Genomic DNA, 18,526 nt, shown 5'->3' on the forward strand with positions numbered 1-18,526 from the left:
CCCCCCCCCCCCCCCAAAACCCTCAAATATATTCCACCATGATTAAATATTTACGTTTTTAGATTAATTTACTTATAATATCTATTCTTGATCATTTGTAGAAATAAACAGGAATCTTTTTAAGTAGTATTGTTTGAAATTATAAAATTTGGTCTCAGCTATTTAAAAAAAGGCATGGTTTTGCTTTGGTTGACAGGGAAATGCACTAATATACATGGAAAGAGACTGCACTGTCAAAGTATAATTTGAAGTCAGCTTACTGTTTAATATTTGATCATATTTTACATATCTTACTGTTATTTCTGTTATGTTTTAAAACTATAAGGACTTTTCTTGCACTATGAAACTCATGATGAAATTTAACATGATATTTGGCTACAAGTCAGGAAGTTGGGTATGAACTGTTTCCATTTAGAATATGCAAACTGGAGTAAACTCCTACTTTGTGTAAATTCAAATACAGCACTGCAATATACTGTAGTAATCATCCTGGATGTATTTAAATCTGATGCAGTAATAGTTTGCATTAATCTCATAATCATCAAAAATACGAGAACTGAACTATAGTTGGGCTATTATTTTTTAACCGAAGCTTCCAGGGGTAGAACTACAGGATAGTATGCTAGTCCAGTGTCTGAAGATAATGTAATTTTTTTCATCTTCAATGCACTCCAACATAAAAATTTGACAGAGTTTTGGCCACTTGAGCACAAATTGCCAAAATGGAAGTAGTAGATAAACACTAAAGGTGAAATTTAGGAGGTGGATGAAAAAACAATTTTGCTTGTATTATTCCTGACTCAAATACCCACTAGTATTGGTTTATTTCCTCAGCGCTTGCAAGTTTTTTGCAAAGCATGTTTTCCACATACAGCATTTTAATGGATCATACGAACAATATTAAAATATGTATTTTGGATGCAATGTACAAAAGATATTGAGGCATGACTTTATATCTCACATTCCAAATCCATTATTTGTCAATTACAAATACAAAGTATCATTACAATTTTAAAGCAAGCATTTTAATATCTACCACTTACTGCAAGAAGGTAGTTTTCATGTCATTATTCAACCTGTTTGCATCAGTTCTCTGAATGTCTGTCTTCTCCTCAGCAGTATGGAGACTCTTGCCACTAACAAGGAAATTTGTCATTAACTGGTCTGACCCTCCCATATTAATGAATGCGAGTTGCACACAATTTTCATGTAGGAAATAATAACTCTTATCCTCTCTGTAGCAACCAAGATGATAAAAACTGCATTAGTGCATGTGACAGGCAATCAAAAATTATATGGTGACTGCTGCACTGCACATACAAGATCCTGCGGGCACAAATTATAAGTGGTTGCCAATTATAAAGGAGTGACTTGACTTCATAGCAGCACCTATGCATGAATGGGAAAATGGAATTCCATGCAATGAGAAGTTTAGATAGATGTATGAGCTGGACGAGGTATTCTCCAGGCAGCTCTCAGAGGCCATTCAGGCGAGGGAGGCGGTGGTCGTGGGGGACCTAAATTACCCAGACGTCTGCTGGGAGGTGCCAAACAAACCGCTCACGTAGGTTCTTATACTGCATGCAGGACCTCCACCTAACCCAGGTGGTGTCCAGTCCCACCAGGGGTAGCGCCTTGCTAGACCTGGTCTTAGCAAAAGGGGATGATCTCTTGGGGAACCTGCAAGTACACAGTAACCTGAGAGATAGTGACCATCACTTGGTTGAGTTCACTATCTAGCGAAGGGTGGGAAAAATATCCAGTGAGGCCAAAGTGTTAGACTTCAGAAGGGCCAACTTTAGTAAACTTAGAAGGCTAGTTAGTGAGGTGGCAGAACTCAAGAGCACTGAGCAAATGGGGGCCGAAGAGGGTTGGAGGTTTTTCAAGGAAGTGATCCTTTGGGCACAAAAGGAGTCTATCCCCTTACGCAGGAAAGGGGGTAAGGGATAAAAAAGCCCCCTTGGCTGAACAGGGAACTCCAGAAAAGACTGGGGGCAAAGAAAGATTTACAGGCAGTGGAAGCAGGGGGCAGTCACCAAGGAGGAACACACCACCCTGGTACGCTATTGCAGGGAATCAGTTAGGCAGGCCAAGGCAGGGCTGGAGCTTAGGCTGGCTACAACAATCAAGGACAATAAAAAGTCCTTCTACAGATACATACCGAGCAAAAGGAAGGTACAGAGTAACATAGGGCCCCTGCATGACCAATCGGGACAGTTGGTGGTTGACGCAAGGAAAAAGGCGGAGCTCTTCAATGAGTTCTTTGCTTCAGTATTCCTAAGTACTGACCAAGACACTTCCCTCACCTTGAACATAGACATATGTCCAAAAGGCACCAGACCACCAAAGGTTAGTGCTGACTTAGTTAAGAAGCACTTGGAGGGGTTGGATGGGTACAAATCAGCCAGCCCAGATGACCTTCATCCATGGGTGCTGAAGGAATTGGCCACTGTCATAGCTGAACCTCTGGCACGGCTGTTCGAGCACTCATGGTGCTCTGGCCAGGTCCCCGAGGATTGGAAAAGGGCCAAAGTGGTGCCCATTTTTAATAAGGGGAGAAGGGATGAGCTGGGTAACTGTAGGCCAGTCCGTCTTACCTCTATCCTTGGGAAAATACTGCGAGAAAAAAAAAAAAAAAATCAAAAAAAATCAAAGAGCACATTTGTGAAGGCCCATCAGGGGAAATGATGCTGAATGGAAACCAGCACAGGTTCGTCACAGGTAGATCCTGCCTGACAAATCTTATAGCCTTTTATGACCAGGTCACACACTGCCTTGACACAGGAACTGAAGCTGATGCCATCTACCTGGACTTTAAGAAGGCCTTCGACACAGTTTCGCATCCTATTCTCATAGGGAAGCTAGCAGGCTGCAGGGTAGACGCTTGCACAGTCAGGTGGGTGGCCACCTGGCTTAGGGACTGCACCCAAAGAGTGGTGGTGGTGGTGGTGGACAGGTCGTTTTCAGTCTGGAAGGAGGTGGGCAGTGGGGTCCCAGAGGGTTCGGTCCTTGAACCGGTGTTATTTAATATCTTCGTCAGCAATTTGGACAAGGGTGTAAAGAGCACCCTCTCCAACTCTGCAGATGATACCAAGTTATGGGGCAAAGTGAACACACGGGAGGGCAGGGAGCACATAGAGCCCGATCTGGACAGGTTGGAGCAATGGGCAGAACAAAATAGGATGCAATTCAACAAAGATAAATGCAAGGTACTCCACCTTGGGAGGAGGAATCCCCAGCACACCTATAGGCTGGGAGATGACCTCCTCAACAGCTCAGCAGCTGAGAGAGATCTTGGAGTCATAGTTGACTCCAAGATGAACACGAGCTGGCAGTGTAACAAGGCCATCAACAAAGCCAATCACACCTTGTCGTGCATTAGCAGATGCATGACCAACAGACTGAGGGAGGTGATGCTCCCCCTCTATGCGGCATTGGTCAGGCCGTAGTTGGGAGCTCTGTGTCCAGTTTTGGGTGCCACACTTCAAGAGGGACACGGAAAATCTGGAGAGGGTTCAGAGGAGGGCCACTCACATGATTAGTGGCCTCCGTGAAAGACCCTATGAGGGGAGGTTGAGGGATCTGGATCTCTTCAGCCTTCACAAGAGACGACTGAGGGGAGACCTTGTAGCTGCCTACAAGTTTATCAAGGGAGGACAACAGAGAATCAGAGATGTGCTATTTACCAGAGTGTGGAGTAACTAGGACTAATGGGTGCAAACTATTGGAGAGTAGATTCAGGTTAGACATTAGGAAGAAATTTTTCACAGTAAGGGTTTTTTACAGTAAGGGTGGCCAGAATCTGGAATGGGCTTCCAAGAAAGGTGGTGCTATCACCTAACTTGGAGGTCTTCAAGAGGAGGCTTGATAGTCACCTGGCTGGGGTCAACTGACCTCGGTGCTCTTTCCTACCAGGGGTAGGGGGTCTGACACAATGATCCTTTGTGGTCCCTTCTGACTCTACAATCTATGAATCTGTGTGTTAAGTTCCAAATTTATTTATCAAGTATGAAGGTGATAATGAGAAGATAATTCTTGTGATACAGCAAGTATGTCCATTTGGTACCAGTAGAAGGCACTGAATTTACAGCCACTGAAATTAAAGTTATATAGTTATACTATGGGAATCTATGCTCAAGATTCCTCAGACAGTCCTGCCAAGAGGCCTTTATCTCTCTCTCTCTTTTTTTTTTTTTTTGCAGGGGCCATTTTTAATACTTTAATTTCCTTGATTAAGCAGTCTGCATTTTTTCAGCTAAAACTAAAAAACTACCAGTTATTCTGTTTCCTCCAGCTTTGTCTTTGAACTAGGCTAAGACAACTACCTAATGCCATAAAAGTCATATAACTGTTGTGTGAGATGGTGATCTATTTCAGTCAAAACTGATATGGTGGTCAGAGCTCATACAGGAGATCTACAGAAAAATAAAAATATTAGAAACATTGTGTGTCAAATACTGATAGTACGATGAATATATTTATCATCTTACTGACAGGAAATTTTATTATCATCTTACTAACAAATTCACTTGGAGGAGAAGAAGGTGATTAGGAACAGTCAGCATGGATTCACCAGGGCCAAGTCATGCTTGACCGACCTGATTGCCGTCTATGACGAGGCTACTGGCTCTGTGAATGCGGGAAGACCAGTGTGGTATACCTTGACTTTAGCAAGGCTTTTGATACGGTCTCCCACAACATTCTTGCAGGCAAGCTAAGTAAGTATGGGCTGGATGAACAGACGGTAAGGTGGATAGAAAACTGCAAGTCTGGATCATTGGGCTCAAAGGGTAGTAGTCAATGGCTCTATATCTAGTTGGCAGCCAGTATCAAAGTGGAGTGCCCCAGGGGTCAGTTCAAGGGGCAGTTTTGTTCAATATCTTCATCGATGACCTGGAAAATGGCACAGAGTACACTCCCAGCAAGTCTGCAGATGACACAAAGCTGGGGGGAGGAGGGAGCAGGGGTAGTAGATACGCTGGAGGTAGGATTAGGATTCAGAGAGACCTAGACAAACTGGAGGATTGGACCAAGAGAAATCTCATGAGGTTCAATAAGGACAAGTGCCACGTCCTACACTTCGGACAGAACAACCCCTTGCATGGGTACAGGCTGGGGACTGACTGGCTAGGCAGCAGCTCTGCAGAAAAGGACCTGGGGGTTGCAATGAACAATAACATGAATATGAGCCAACAATGTGCCCTTGTTGCCAAGAAGGCTATTGGTATGCTGAGCTGCATTGGTAGGAGTGTTGCCAGCAGATTGAGGGAAGTGATTATTCCCCTCTGTTCTTCATTGGTGAGGCCACATCTGAAGTACTGTGCTCAGTTTTGGGGCTCCCACTACAGAAAGGATGTGGACAAATTGAAGAGACTCCAGCAGAGGGCAATGAAAATGGTAAGGGGGCTGGGGCACACAACTTCTGAGCAGAGGCTAAGGGACCTGGGCTTATTTAGTCTGGAGAAGAGGGGACTTAATAACAGCCTTCAACTACCTGAAGGAAGGTTCGAAAGAGGATGGAGCTAGATTGTTCTCAGTGATGGCAGATGACAGAACAAGGAGCAATGGTCTCAAGTTGCAGCAAGAGAAGTTTAGGTTAGATATTAGGAAAAACTCTCACTACAGGGGTAGTAAAGCACTGGAACAGGTTACCCAGAGAGGTTGTGGAATCTCCATCCTTGGAGGTTTTAAAGACCTGACTAGACAAAGCCTTGGTAGGCATGATATAGCTGGGGAGGGTCCTACTTTGAGCAGGGGGTTGGACTAGATGACCTCCTGAGGTCCCTTCCAACCCTCATTTTCTATGATTCTATGAAATACAACTCGTGTGTTAAAGCACTGAATCTGAACTTTGTTAGGGTCTTCCCATTTAAACCTTAAACAAAAATTTAAACCTTGCCTGTTTTGGCACTAAAGAATTAAGACTGTAGAGCTCCCAGTGCATCGGAGCAGACTCAATTAAACTGAGTCTGCTGGAAAATTGATGTGCTCCGGCAGCCTCATGTGTCACGTGTATTAGTATCACCATGCATCTCTATGCTGACAAAATGGCAACGGCGAGCTTTGAAATAAAACATATCTGATGAGCTTTAGTTCAAATTGCCCCACTCATTTTTTCAGCATGGGGACACATGGTGATGCTGATACACGTGACACGCAGGCGCTTTTAATTAGCATGGCTCATTAATTAAAGTACCTGGCGCCAGGCTGGAAACGCATGTAAAAAATGCCCTTAGTGCTCAGACTACAAGAACGCACAATAAAAAAAAAAAAAAATGTAGTTCAACCACAAAGGTTTAAGACATTTAGGGTTCTAAAGTATTATATACAGAAAATACTACTGTTAAGGGCCCAAACCAGAAGATTAAATACATTTAGAAAAGGATTTAAGTTGAATGATTTTTGCAAAGTTGTGTTAAGTGCTTTGTTCAATGGTATGATAACAGTATTCTGGTTTAATCCTTTCCAAAAGAGGATAAAAAATTAAAACTAATTTAGATTTTAAACTGCCTGAAAACGTGTGTTTACATGGCAGTAACTTCAATGTTTGTACTCAACAGATCAGTAGTTTTTCAAAAGAAAGCATGTTAAGTCACAGATCTTCCAGAAAAGAACACCCAGCATATCAGTAAGGAAAGCTGTTTAATATATTATGCACATACAGTTCTACTGATGCATTTTACAGAAGTGTCCTTTAAAGCTGAAGAAATTCTCACAATTTTTATATGCACATTAGAAACAAAAATGCTTGGTAACAAGGCATTGCAGTCCCTAGAAGTGAAGGTAAAACTATGCCTCTGAATACTGTTTCCAAAATATTTCAGGAATTGCTAACTATTTCAGTTATTTTTCATTAAATATTTGCACAACTGGTCAATGATGGTTAGAATCCTGGCACAGATCTACAGTCAATGTACAAATCAGATCCAGTCTTTAGGATTCCATCAATACCTAAACAAATCTTTCCTTTTCAATTATCTCCTCATTGTTATAACGTGGCATGATAATTTAGGTTTCTCTCAAGACCTACCAATGTAGGATGGTCATAAATTAGTGATCTAGCATCTAGGTCATCACAAAAGATGTATGGAAAACAAATTTACCTCCCACTAACTCAGACTGTCCACTACATGTCAGAAAGCAGGCCAAATGGAAGCAGAAGCTAGGGAAATCTTACACTAATGTCCTCTATGTATTATGAATCATACTGCACCTTTTTGGTGAAGTGATGAATTCTATTCCCCAATATCAAATCTGCCATGAAATTCCACTCATTAAAGTATTAGTATGAATGTAACTATCTGTGAAAGTCCTTAATACAAGAACATAATGGACTGAAATATTTTCTAAAACCAATTATGTCAGCATTAGCAATTCCAAGGATTCCAATTCTAGTTAAACTAAAAATCTCCAAAATCTAAAGCCAATCTTTGAAAAATTTAGTGAAGCCTCTTCAACTTTCAAAACACTTTAAAATAAAAACAAATGCAAACATACTGTGAAGTGCTGGGCCTTAGATAGTCCTTTGTTGTAATTGTGACACAGTATTAAATCAACAAATATGATGATGTAGCCAGCAAGTCATATGGCATTTTCAAAAATTACTGCGTTACTTCAATTTTAGTTTCTCTCTTCAAGATAAACTCAGGAGTGAGAGAGAGCAGAGAACAAGCGGGTGAGAGCATAAGAGCAAGCATGAGAGTGGCAGACACACAGAGCGCAACTTTGTGCAAATGTGTGTGTGCATGCCCATGCATATACCATTTTTTTGACAATCACCTGCTACACTAAAGGATTCTAAACACTTATTGCATGGGACATATATATGTAGGTGTCTGCCAACTGGCCACATGTCGGATGGCTTGACAAAATGCAACATTTCTTCCCCGTAAATTCAGTTAGCTTCACTGTAAATTTGCTCAGACTGCTCTGTAGAAATGCAACGTAACCTTCTGCCAAAAGAAGGATAATTGCATCTACTGGAATAACATTTCTGGAAAGAAAGAGCTTGCACGTGTCTCATACAAACCACAAGAAAATTAAAGCAGACATTTTCTTGGTGAATGAAGGAGTTGGGAGACTGAAATTGGACTTAGTATAGGTTTTCAGTTTGTTTAGCTTCCTTAAATATTAATGCTACATCACAAAATAACCAAACCATTAAGAAAACTAAAATAATTAAATTCTAGCTATATAGTTCTTATTTTTCTATGTATTGGTAGGGGGAGGGGAATTACAGCAATTCTGAGTGTGGGAAGGATATTATACGGAACTGGATCAGCTGTTAACAATCTTTCAATATCCTATAGAATATAATCCCAATCAGAAGAGAATTCATAGTAAGTAAGTAGTGGCAAAATGAAGTGTTTATTCAAACATTCAATTCTTTGTATTTGTCACAGAAGTACTCTTTTGCAAACTTTTCTTACAGAACACAAAATATTCTTGTTCTTAAGTTCTAGTCATCAGATCCTGCACAAACCCTATGTTCTGATCACAAATATAAGCTAATATCAGAACATTTTTTCAAATTAATAAAGGTTGCAATTAAGAAATCTTGAATACTGGACATGTAAAACTGAGCTTAGAAGCAGCAGCAACAATTACTTATTTTGTCTACTGTCAGGAAAAAACAGCTTTCTTTCTTTAAAGTGAAAATGGACACCTACTCCATTTAATCAAGTACTACTGTAACCTGAGGCTCAATAAACCAGAGTACAGCTTCAGAAGGGCAGATGATACACTATTATCTACTTGGTCATTATTGGTATTGGTTAATCTTTATCAAGTAAGCTATTTTACTTATAAAAATTGTATCGACAAGGGGCTGTGCAGTGTTTCTGCACCCCATCATCAGATTCACCACTAAAATCCGGCCATGTGACATGCTGAGCACCACTAGCCCTCAGTGAATACCAGGAAATGAGGTGCTGATTATTACACAGGACCTGAACTGTAAAAAGTATGTGGAAAATAAGTAGACTTCAATTAAACTAGATGTACACTACCCATGCTTCTTACCTGATAGGGCTGAAAGGCACTATCTTCAGTTACAAAATCCAGTTGTTTGTCCACAAGGAATTCTACTGCAGTGATTGAATTGTACACACTTTTTCCAACCAAGGGCTTGAATGCCTAAAAACAAAATTAAAAAAAAAAAAAAAAAAGGAAGCTGTCAGAGGTAAAAACAAAAAATCCAATTTCCCCACAGTTGCAGCAAACATAAAATAATGAGACGCTGGTATTTTAACAGAAACAACAGCAACATTTCTTTAAATGAAAAACAAGTTAATGCTTAATTATCTCTTAAGAAATCAGAGCAACAAGTACTGATTTAAATGTTTGGGTTTTTTTTAAGTTTTGCTTTTTGTTTTTGTACAATGATTGTAAAACTTGGGGCAAGAAAAGGGAACTACAACATACATTCTTCCTTTTGCCCACTGTTGAGCAAGAACATTAACCACAGAAGCTCAAAGTCCCATTTCAGAGCCCAGGATTGTACCATGGGTACATAGCTCACACTGAAATTCCCACTTCCTGCATGCAGACAGATGAGCACAGATGCATCTGCTTAAGAAAGCACATGGAAAGGAACTGCAGATACGAGTTGCTCCATTCCCTTGCTGAATCTCCTCTTCCATTCTCCCTAGGCAGTTTTCCCTTGTTCTTCACTGCCTCTAAACGCCTCTTCTACTTCCCTCCTCCCTGCTGTACTCTCTTCCTGCTACTCCTCCCCCCTGCCAGCTGCTCCTGCAGAGCAGTCTCAGACCTGACAAGCCTCTCTGCTTAAGCTCCCTTCCCCCTCCTCCCTTGGGCATTTGGCAGGAAGTAGGAAACCTCCTCCACAATACAGGCAAGGAAAAAAAGTCCTACTAGCTCCTACATACTCTCCAGGAGAAAATGCCCCAAGTGGGCAGGACTAGCTGTAGAAGGCTCGTAAACCCTCCCATTTTGTGGGACAGAAAAAAATCTTGCAAAGAAAGTGTGGGAAGAGAGTGAAATAGGGGAGGAAGGTTCTCCTGGAGAGAGAGCAAAGAATCACTTCCACTGGTGCGATTTCCAAATACAGAAGTCGAGCATGGGTGTGACTGGCTGGGGATGCATCAAGAGAAGAATGGTAAAATGAATCCCAGAAAAAAGTGACTTGAAGGTAAAGGAGAAAGAATGGAGCTGAAAAATGGGCAGACAATAGGAAGAGGAAGTTATTAAAGGAATGAGGCAACAGAAGAAAGGTTAGCACAGACCACATGCATAACACAAAGGGAAAAAGCAGGGAAAGAAGAAAATTGTTATACAAGATAGAGAAAAAGGAATAAGGAAAAATCCCAAAAAGATAGACAGCATAAGGTTAGAACACAGGAAGGACCGGGAAGTATACAAAGCTTTGCGAACAGTATACTAAGCAATGCTTCAAGACATAAGGGTGACACCTAGTACTTACACAGCCCTTTTCAACAACAGAGTTCAGTGCATCTTACAAAGGAAGTTATTATTACCCTCATTTAGAGATAGGAATACTGAGGTACAGTAAAATGAAGCAACTTGCCCAAGATAATTCAGCAGACAAAGGAAGGGCCAAGTGACTTGCTCAACATCACCTAGTAGGCCAGGAGCAGAGGAAAGAAACATTAAGTGCTTTAAGCATTTTGTGAAGTTCTCCCGAGTTTCAGTGTAGTGCTCCACTGACTTGCCCAGACTCCCTTTAATGTAGAAGATTGTATGCGTGAGTATATGAAAACACGGCATAAAATAGTTCACCTGTGGGTATCAATTTCACCGTGGACAACTAAGCAGGGCAGAATCCAGAAACTATAATGGCATGTAAAATATGTAATGAGAAAATTTGGGGGAGAGCCTATTCCATTAAGAAGTACTACTGTCAGCCCAAGTAGGCAAATACTGCGCAGTCTCACATGCAACTATTTTTTCATGTTGAATTCCTCTCCCTTGTGTTTCATGTGTCCCACAATCTAAAACTTAACACCCAGTTTTATCCAAGTCCAAATATAAACCCAATACAACATTACCCAAAAGTGTGATTTATGCATTCACTATAGTAACTCCTCTAAAATAACGAAAATTAAAATAATCAGATTCTTAAACTCTCCTAAATAAAGAGCTTCAAAAGTCTGAATAATAATTAGAAAAAAGAAACTAACCTCTCATTCATACTAATTTACAAATTAGGAATAGGACTATGTCATCAGAAGGTACTGTCGAGCATATAAGGATGTTCTCCTTGCTAGTGGTATGAGTAAAAATTCCAGCACTAAATATATCTGGCATTTGTACAAGTGAAAAGGGATACTTTATAAAAATACTCCATTTAAGATTATTTTGCTATACATTTAATATCCAGATTTAACATGCCAGGCTTCTATATTTAATTTAGTGATTATCTCTTCTCTTACGGTTTATGAGAAAAAAAAACCTCTCCAGCATCCTCAATGATATGATACCTGGAGAGGTAAATGGGTGGGGCTAAGTGAAGAGGAAGTATGTGGCAGAAAGTTTGGAAATTCTGGATTCCAAATGGCTGATAATTATTTAACTTCTACTGCTGAAGGGCCTTTGCTCTAAAGCAGTTTTCACATATTGGGGCCTTGGATAGGTAGGTAGCCTTTTGAGTAAGTCAAGGATGTAGTTCATGCCATCTATGCCTAAACACACAATATAAAACAAAAAAGGGGATTCATCTATTTCAGATTCTGATAGCTATTTTTAAATTACGGATTAGCATCTGCACTCTACTTGCTCTTCAAATCGCTTTCTTTAGTGCTGTCAAATCATTCTTGCAACAACATTTATTCTTAATATAAATACTTGTATGTAGAAGGTAATTAACTAAAACACTACAGGCGCAATGTTTTCTTTCAGGTTTTGTAGAAAACTGCATAGTAAGTTAACATGTAAACCACCAGATTGATTCCTGGCACTGCAAAACCTGGTCCCAAATACTATCTTAAAAAGTGATTCTCCCCAGAAAATTAATTCTGTTTCTCTTATCCTTTAGCAAGCTAATGCTCCAAAAAGCGGTGGGAATACAGCTCCACATGGCAGATCGAAAGAAAATAAAGCAGAACTGTACAATGTTACACAACCTTGTAAAAGGTGCAACTGGCCAGCTGAACATGCTTAGGTTGAGATTTCCCAAACAGTAACAGAAAGCATTATTATATGAAACATCTGTAAGGAAAAGCAAACATTTTTAGCCTGGGTATCATTAAATCAGTAAGCTGCCATATATAATGGGATCCAAAAAACCTGTATAGATATACATGAGTCAAAATGTTAGCGATTCTTGAAAGGTTTGTTTTTTCTACTTGGTAGCCTAGATACGGAGAATCCCAACATGCAGTGTTACACCCCATGCATTATAGGACTACAAAAAAAAAAAAAAAAAAAATCATCCAAGCCTTCTCTACCACTAAACAGTGTGTAAAAAATATAATAACAAGAAAATATAAGGAAAGGCTCAAACGGTCTCTTCACAAAGCTTTAGAGAAAATAATTTCCCCTCTTTTAGCTAACAAGGCAATCAATGTACAGACCTCTAGAGATTTATCTTGTTTCTTACTGGAAACAAGGAAAACCAAACATCTTCAGCCAACTAATTCTTTTACCAGGGCATCTCTCATAGTTTTACCATCTCCATCTGTTGCTAAGACTTAAGTGCTTTGCTTAATTAGGATTTTTAGAGGTTTAAGCACATGCTTAACTTTAAGTGACACAAACTTATTCTCTTTGCCTGTATTATGATCCAGAGCTTGGCAATAAGAATTTTATGAATACAAATGTTTAATTTCTATATCACCAAGGTCATTATTATACATATCTCTTACACTGACTCATCCTTCCCATCAGCTTTGTACTGCCTGGCAGGGGCAACTGGGACAGCTTTCAAACTGATGGCAAAAGTCATTTTCAGGCTTTTGAGAATTGGATGCAGAAATTAAGTGGAATAAAATACTGAAAAAAATCTTGTTACTTCATAACAGTTTCTTAAACGTGTTCACGTTGAATATCAAATCTTCAGAGAATAAATTTTCTTGTGGGTGCCTTTTCCTTACATGTGAAACTGTGCAAACTCTTCCCATTTATCATCACAGCAACCTGGTAGCAATTACAGGCACTATTTCCTTGAAGTAGCAACATTAAGAAAGCATATAATGCAGTTTCAGTGCTAAATACAGTACAAGAAGTAAGCTGCTGGAAACAAGGGAAGCTGATACCATGTGACCAGCCAGTTCTCTGGGGGCCTCCAGCACATGATCGGAGGATTACCAGTGTGGTTCTAGGAACCACAAATTTAAGAACTGCTTACTAAAGAATATAAATTTATGTAAATCACAGTGATTAAACTGGCTAATTTTCATCTCAAAATACCCATTTTAGAAATAAAATAACAATGGTGTGGTTAGTTTGCCAGATTATGTAAATTTATTATTATTATTATTATTATTATTCTTGTGTAGGCGGCACAGCTGCTCATAGCCCAATCTTCATTCCAAATAAATATGGTTTACGTAGTTTTCTTATGTGGTGATTTGCCTTTTTAAACTATTCATTAGCCTAAAGTAACAAAACTATCTACCAGTTTTTATAAATATAGCAAATGCTTTAGTATCTGGCTTTTCAAATTAATTTGGAATAAACGCTTTATAATACATCCAAGTATACTGGAATGTGAGGAATGTAAGCAAAATTTACTGAAAATGTACAACTCTGTATAAATGATTTAATTATATAAATGGATGCATTACATTCAAAAGCAGGTTTTCAATTAGAAGTCATAGTATTCAGCAACATTTGCTTCTTTGGCAAAATACAGAAGTGATTTTATAATGTTTCCATTTAAACTATAATAGCTGGAAAATAAGTGCATGCTATTAAGTAAACTTTTCCATATATTGTTTTCTATTCCAGCTGTTTTAATCTACAATAGAACAACATGCTGGCACCTGCTCATCATGCTACTAAATCGTTAGACCTCAAAACAACTATAATTTTCTTCCCATATGTGTTTGCTGGCATGATGACAAAGACAAAACTACCAAGTGAAAAAGGTAAAAAGATAAAAAAGATAGTTAAGTAATATTTCCAATCCTATTTTGGTTCATTCCTCCTTGTGCAAGTCTCCTTTACCCAAGCAGTATAGGTTGCTTGTATTTCCTGTAGCACAGCTAGCCTATTTCTAATTTGAAAAACACATTATTTAGAACACATGACCCTACACAGTACCTTCTTCTAAGATGTCAAAGGGTTCTCTGAGAATGCAGTTAAACAACTGATAAAATGGACTAAAAACAGTAATGATAATCATTAGAACTTAAGCATCAATCAAGCAAGGGTTTCTACTTCTTTCGGGCCAATCTATTTGGTGGGGCTTTTCTTTCTATTTCTTTTTTGCTGCATCAGGAAGAAAAATATATGGATAGCTCCAAATATTATTAGAAAAGTTGACACCTTCCATAGTATTTTCTTGTTCCTCAGTATTGAAGGCAGAATTCTGAATCTACAAAAAAAAGCTAAATGTTTATATTTGCAGAAATACAATACTTTGATTTTGTAGATAGGACGCACAAAAGAATTTTAAAATGTATTTTACTCATTATTTTAAAACTGTGTGCACCAAAAAAACCCACCCCATTACCTACATGTATTTCTGACAGATGTTTCAGGAACATAGTAAAGGTATTTAGTATGCAACTGATGAAATTTGAAAAACGTATGAAGTTTCAAAATTCAGGCCACATCTATAAAATAAACATACAACCAGCTTTAAAAGGGACAAACGGTGTATCCACTATGCATGTAAATACTTACGGAATGTGGAACATAATTATGCAGTGCAGTAAAATGCCAATATAGCTTCTTTAAATCTGAAAGGTATGAAATATCTACCATTTTTTATAAATATAGCAAATGATTTAGTATCTGGCTTTTCAAATTAATTTGGAATAAACGCTTTATAATACATCCAAGTGACTGGAACGTGAGAAAATGTAAGCAGAATTTATACATCACTAATTCAAGATTGCAGATCTATTATTCTGCAAGGTACTGCCACAGCCTTAGGGAAGCTGCCATTTGATGAAAGTCACTGTGGGATAGTTCTGGTCACAGATGGATCATTATTCAATAGGACTACCAAAGACACCATAGTAAAGCAACGCAAAAATAGCTTTTCTAGTCAATATTCAGAGCTGGAAAAAAATATCCAACTACTGGTTACAAAAATGGCACCAACTAACTTATTAATTGACACGCGCACTACATGCTACATACTGCAAACTAAAATAAATCCCCTCTGCTGTGTAGATGTCTGCCTTTCTATTATGACCTACCACTATATAGGAAGAAATGCTCAGAACAACTGTATCCTGTTTGGAGCTCCGTGCTGCACTACATTCCTTTCACATGAGAAAAAGCAGACCAGATCAGCCCTCCCTGAAAGGCATTTTTAAATAAATCAGCCACAGTCCTTAAAACACAACTCAGCTGCTCAGCACACCCCATGTTAAAAGCACACCATTTAAAATGTAATAGGAAACACATACATCAATTCAAAATGGTGGAAAATATATAAGCTCCTGCTCCACTCCAGGTCCTTTCAAAAGGCAATCTTTTTGTCAAGAGTTTTGCTGGCACATGGGCTCTCCAACACCAAGTCTGCAATTAATAAATCTGAACAGAACTCAAAGCGGAGTGGGGCTTTTCAAGCTTTGTGCGGCCCAACAACCCCATTGCTGGGTCCTTCAGGGCTCCTAGCCAGGGGCTTGGGAAAACACCAAATGTTGCTAGAGAACAGCTCCCGCAGCTGGGGGGAGCAAAAATATAAGGAACTGAAAAAACTTCAGACATATAGATATGTCTATAGCTATATAGAGATAGATATGTATATACAAGTATGTATGTCTATATCTGCATATATATTATGTATCTGTATCTATATCCATCTAGCTCTACGTTCTTTGCTCCTGTCCTAGCAATGGGCTGGGTCCGAGTATACTGTTTAAGCCGGATGACTAGCGCAGCAAAGGAGACACCCGCAGGGCCCCTCCGCCCCGCCGTGGGGGGCCGAAGCCGCGGAGACGATACAAACCTCAGTGGGCCCAGGCTAGGCGCCGGGAGCCCCGCGGCATGAGCCGGCCCAGCTCACAAGTCATGGCCGCGGCCCGGCTGGGTGGGCGGGTGGCGGCGCGGCGTGTCCGGGGCTCTCTCCAGCCCGTCCTCGGGCTCCGCAAACCAGAAGAAAATGGTTCTCAAGCCCCGATTTCCGGATTCGGGCACATCGCCGCTCCGGAGGGGGAGGGGGAGAGGGAGAGGGCGGAGAAATCCTGCGGCGGTGGCGCTCCCGGATCTGGGTCATGATCAGTTCTGCCGAGGCCGCTTGCATAACCGAGCAGGCCGCGCAGCGCAGGGAGCCCTGGGCCGCACTTCCGCGCGCCCGCAGACAGCGTCGCCGCTAGGAGAGCTGGCGCTAGGGCACGGGGGGAGAGGGGAAGAGGCGGTGCTCTGCAAACTGTAACTAATCCTTCGTCACAGGTGTTGATGGAGTCACTTCCAGCACGAGTCACATTACTGATTACTCATTTGGCTGGCTGGGGAGGGTGAATCATAATTTTAACTGCAGACAAAGCCAGACTAGTGGCGAGACTGACAGCTCAAATAAACCGTCCTCGCCCTGCAGCCAATGGAGGTATCAAATTTTTACTTTCCCGATTTACTTGAAAGAGACAGGAGACGGGAAAGCAAGTGATACGTTTGCAGGCTCTCCCCCTCTGCTTCCTGAAGGAAAGCCTCAGTTTTGATTCTAAAACCAAAGCCAAAGTGTTGCCAGTCAATCCTTACTTTCCAGACTGTGGGTAGATCAACATGAGTGGTCATTGGCACAAGCTCCCCAATCTAATCTCTTTTTGTTAGGAAAAGTAAAATATTAATAAATATATTGGCAGATTGCCATTTAGAAAAACTGGGGTTATGATTTTTCCCAAAAAATAAATCCCCACCCCCCTTTAAATTTTCTTCCAGTTAATTACTTTTACACTGGCAGCAAATTATCCCTAAAACTCTGTCAATAAATCTCACAGATTATAAAAGGTACAACTTTTCTAGCAGCCCCAAGAGGTCTGCTAGAAGGCCAACCACCACTCAGATTAGAGGGCAGTACGGAGAACAACATTCATAGCCAGAAAATGAAGCAATACCTCTTTTGCTTTCTACAGTCAAATGACTTGCAGGGGCTGGCAGTTTTTCTATTTCAAAGCCTTTGGGTGCATTATATCCCACAATGACCAGCAGTTACACAGAGCAAAAGAAAAGGAACATTTTAACTCTGAATTTCTCTCACTTTCTGAGTACAGCTTGCTAGTTCCCCTCTGCAGGCAACTAATACCCATTGTGCTGCTCTACTATAGGAATTACTGGTAATAACCACCAATACAGAGGCATGTTGCAGATTTTTAATTTGATCATCTTTTGCTATACGTTACATTTTAATCTACCTTCTTCATGCATTTATAGTTGTCCGCATCTTGTGTGAATGAAGAGCTTTTTATCCACCAAGGACCATTCTTCCCTACATTGATGGTCCCCTTTCCTGGTTCTGTGTTAGGTTATCAAGTCACCACTTCTGGAGACAGTGTAGCCTGGCTAAAGCTATGTAACTGTGAAGACTATACTTTCTTTCAATGGGAAATGTCTCTTGTCCTCAAAAGCAGCTTAAATAGAAGGTTTCTTTTAAGTGGCCCTTGAGGCCTACCCAATTCAAAGTGACAAAATCTGACTGGCTTTGCCTAATTGCTGTATGTGGCAGACAGGCTGTCAGAAAAGCCTGGGATGCACTGATCATGCTCAGTCTATTCCTGATTTTGGAGGATTCGACAATTGCTTGTCTGATTTCAGGCAACTAGGGAATTAATTTAAATTGGCTTCATGGGCCCAAAATTATATCTTTAGGTCCTTTATTGCATTCAACCAGAGAAAGGTAATTTCAAGTGTCAATAGGACAAACCTATCTTTGCACGACCAAAATTAATCAAATGGGTGTGTATGGGTATTTAGAAGAATGTACTCTTCCACCACAAGTGGACAATTTTAACCAATCAATCCCTACTCTCAACCACCAGTCAACTGTGAGAGCTCCTCAATTACACCCAAAGATATTAAGATAGATATTTTAGTGACACCAACTCAACCTAATGTCCTTTCAGAGACTTTTTTGGGAATGTTACTTCAACTACTTTTACTAACATTAAGCATGGAAAGTGGAGACAACAAGAAACAGCACTATTTCTTGTTCATGTAAATCAGCTTTGTATGTTTTCCAGCGGCTTATCGATTCTCTACCACTGAGTCAAGGCAATGCAGAAGGTATATAAAGAGAATTCAACTATATGAAAGCTTCCCCCGCTGACTTAATTTACAGTAACAAGGGCTCAGCACTTCTGAAAATCGGAACTTTAGTTACTAATATGATCAACTCTTGCAGGGGAAACAACACCACTGAATTTATATCCTGCTG

General features: G+C 40.1%; 1 protein-coding gene across 5 annotated transcripts in view; it reads right to left on the reverse strand.

The window, feature by feature from the left end:
- Positions 1-18,526, reverse strand: part of JMJD1C (jumonji domain containing 1C) — a 178,627-nt gene that overhangs the window by 79,733 nt on the left and 80,368 nt on the right. For 2 of the 5 annotated variants that reach the window (XM_025202589.1, XM_014519329.2), the window contains exon 4: positions 9,022-9,135. In XM_025202589.1, coding sequence (XP_025058374.1) covers positions 9,022-9,135 — 114 coding nt within the window. Of the gene's footprint in view, positions 1-1,043; positions 1,137-9,021; positions 9,136-10,441; positions 10,543-16,105; positions 16,330-18,526 lie in introns of those variants that run through there. The other 3 variants (XM_025202591.1, XM_025202590.1, XM_025202592.1) reach the window with 3 other exon arrangements.

The sequence above is a fragment of the Alligator sinensis genome, unplaced genomic scaffold (genome assembly GCF_000455745.1).
Source record: "Alligator sinensis unplaced genomic scaffold, ASM45574v1 scaffold674_1, whole genome shotgun sequence".
In the NCBI taxonomy this organism is placed as follows: domain Eukaryota; kingdom Metazoa; phylum Chordata; order Crocodylia; family Alligatoridae; genus Alligator; species Alligator sinensis.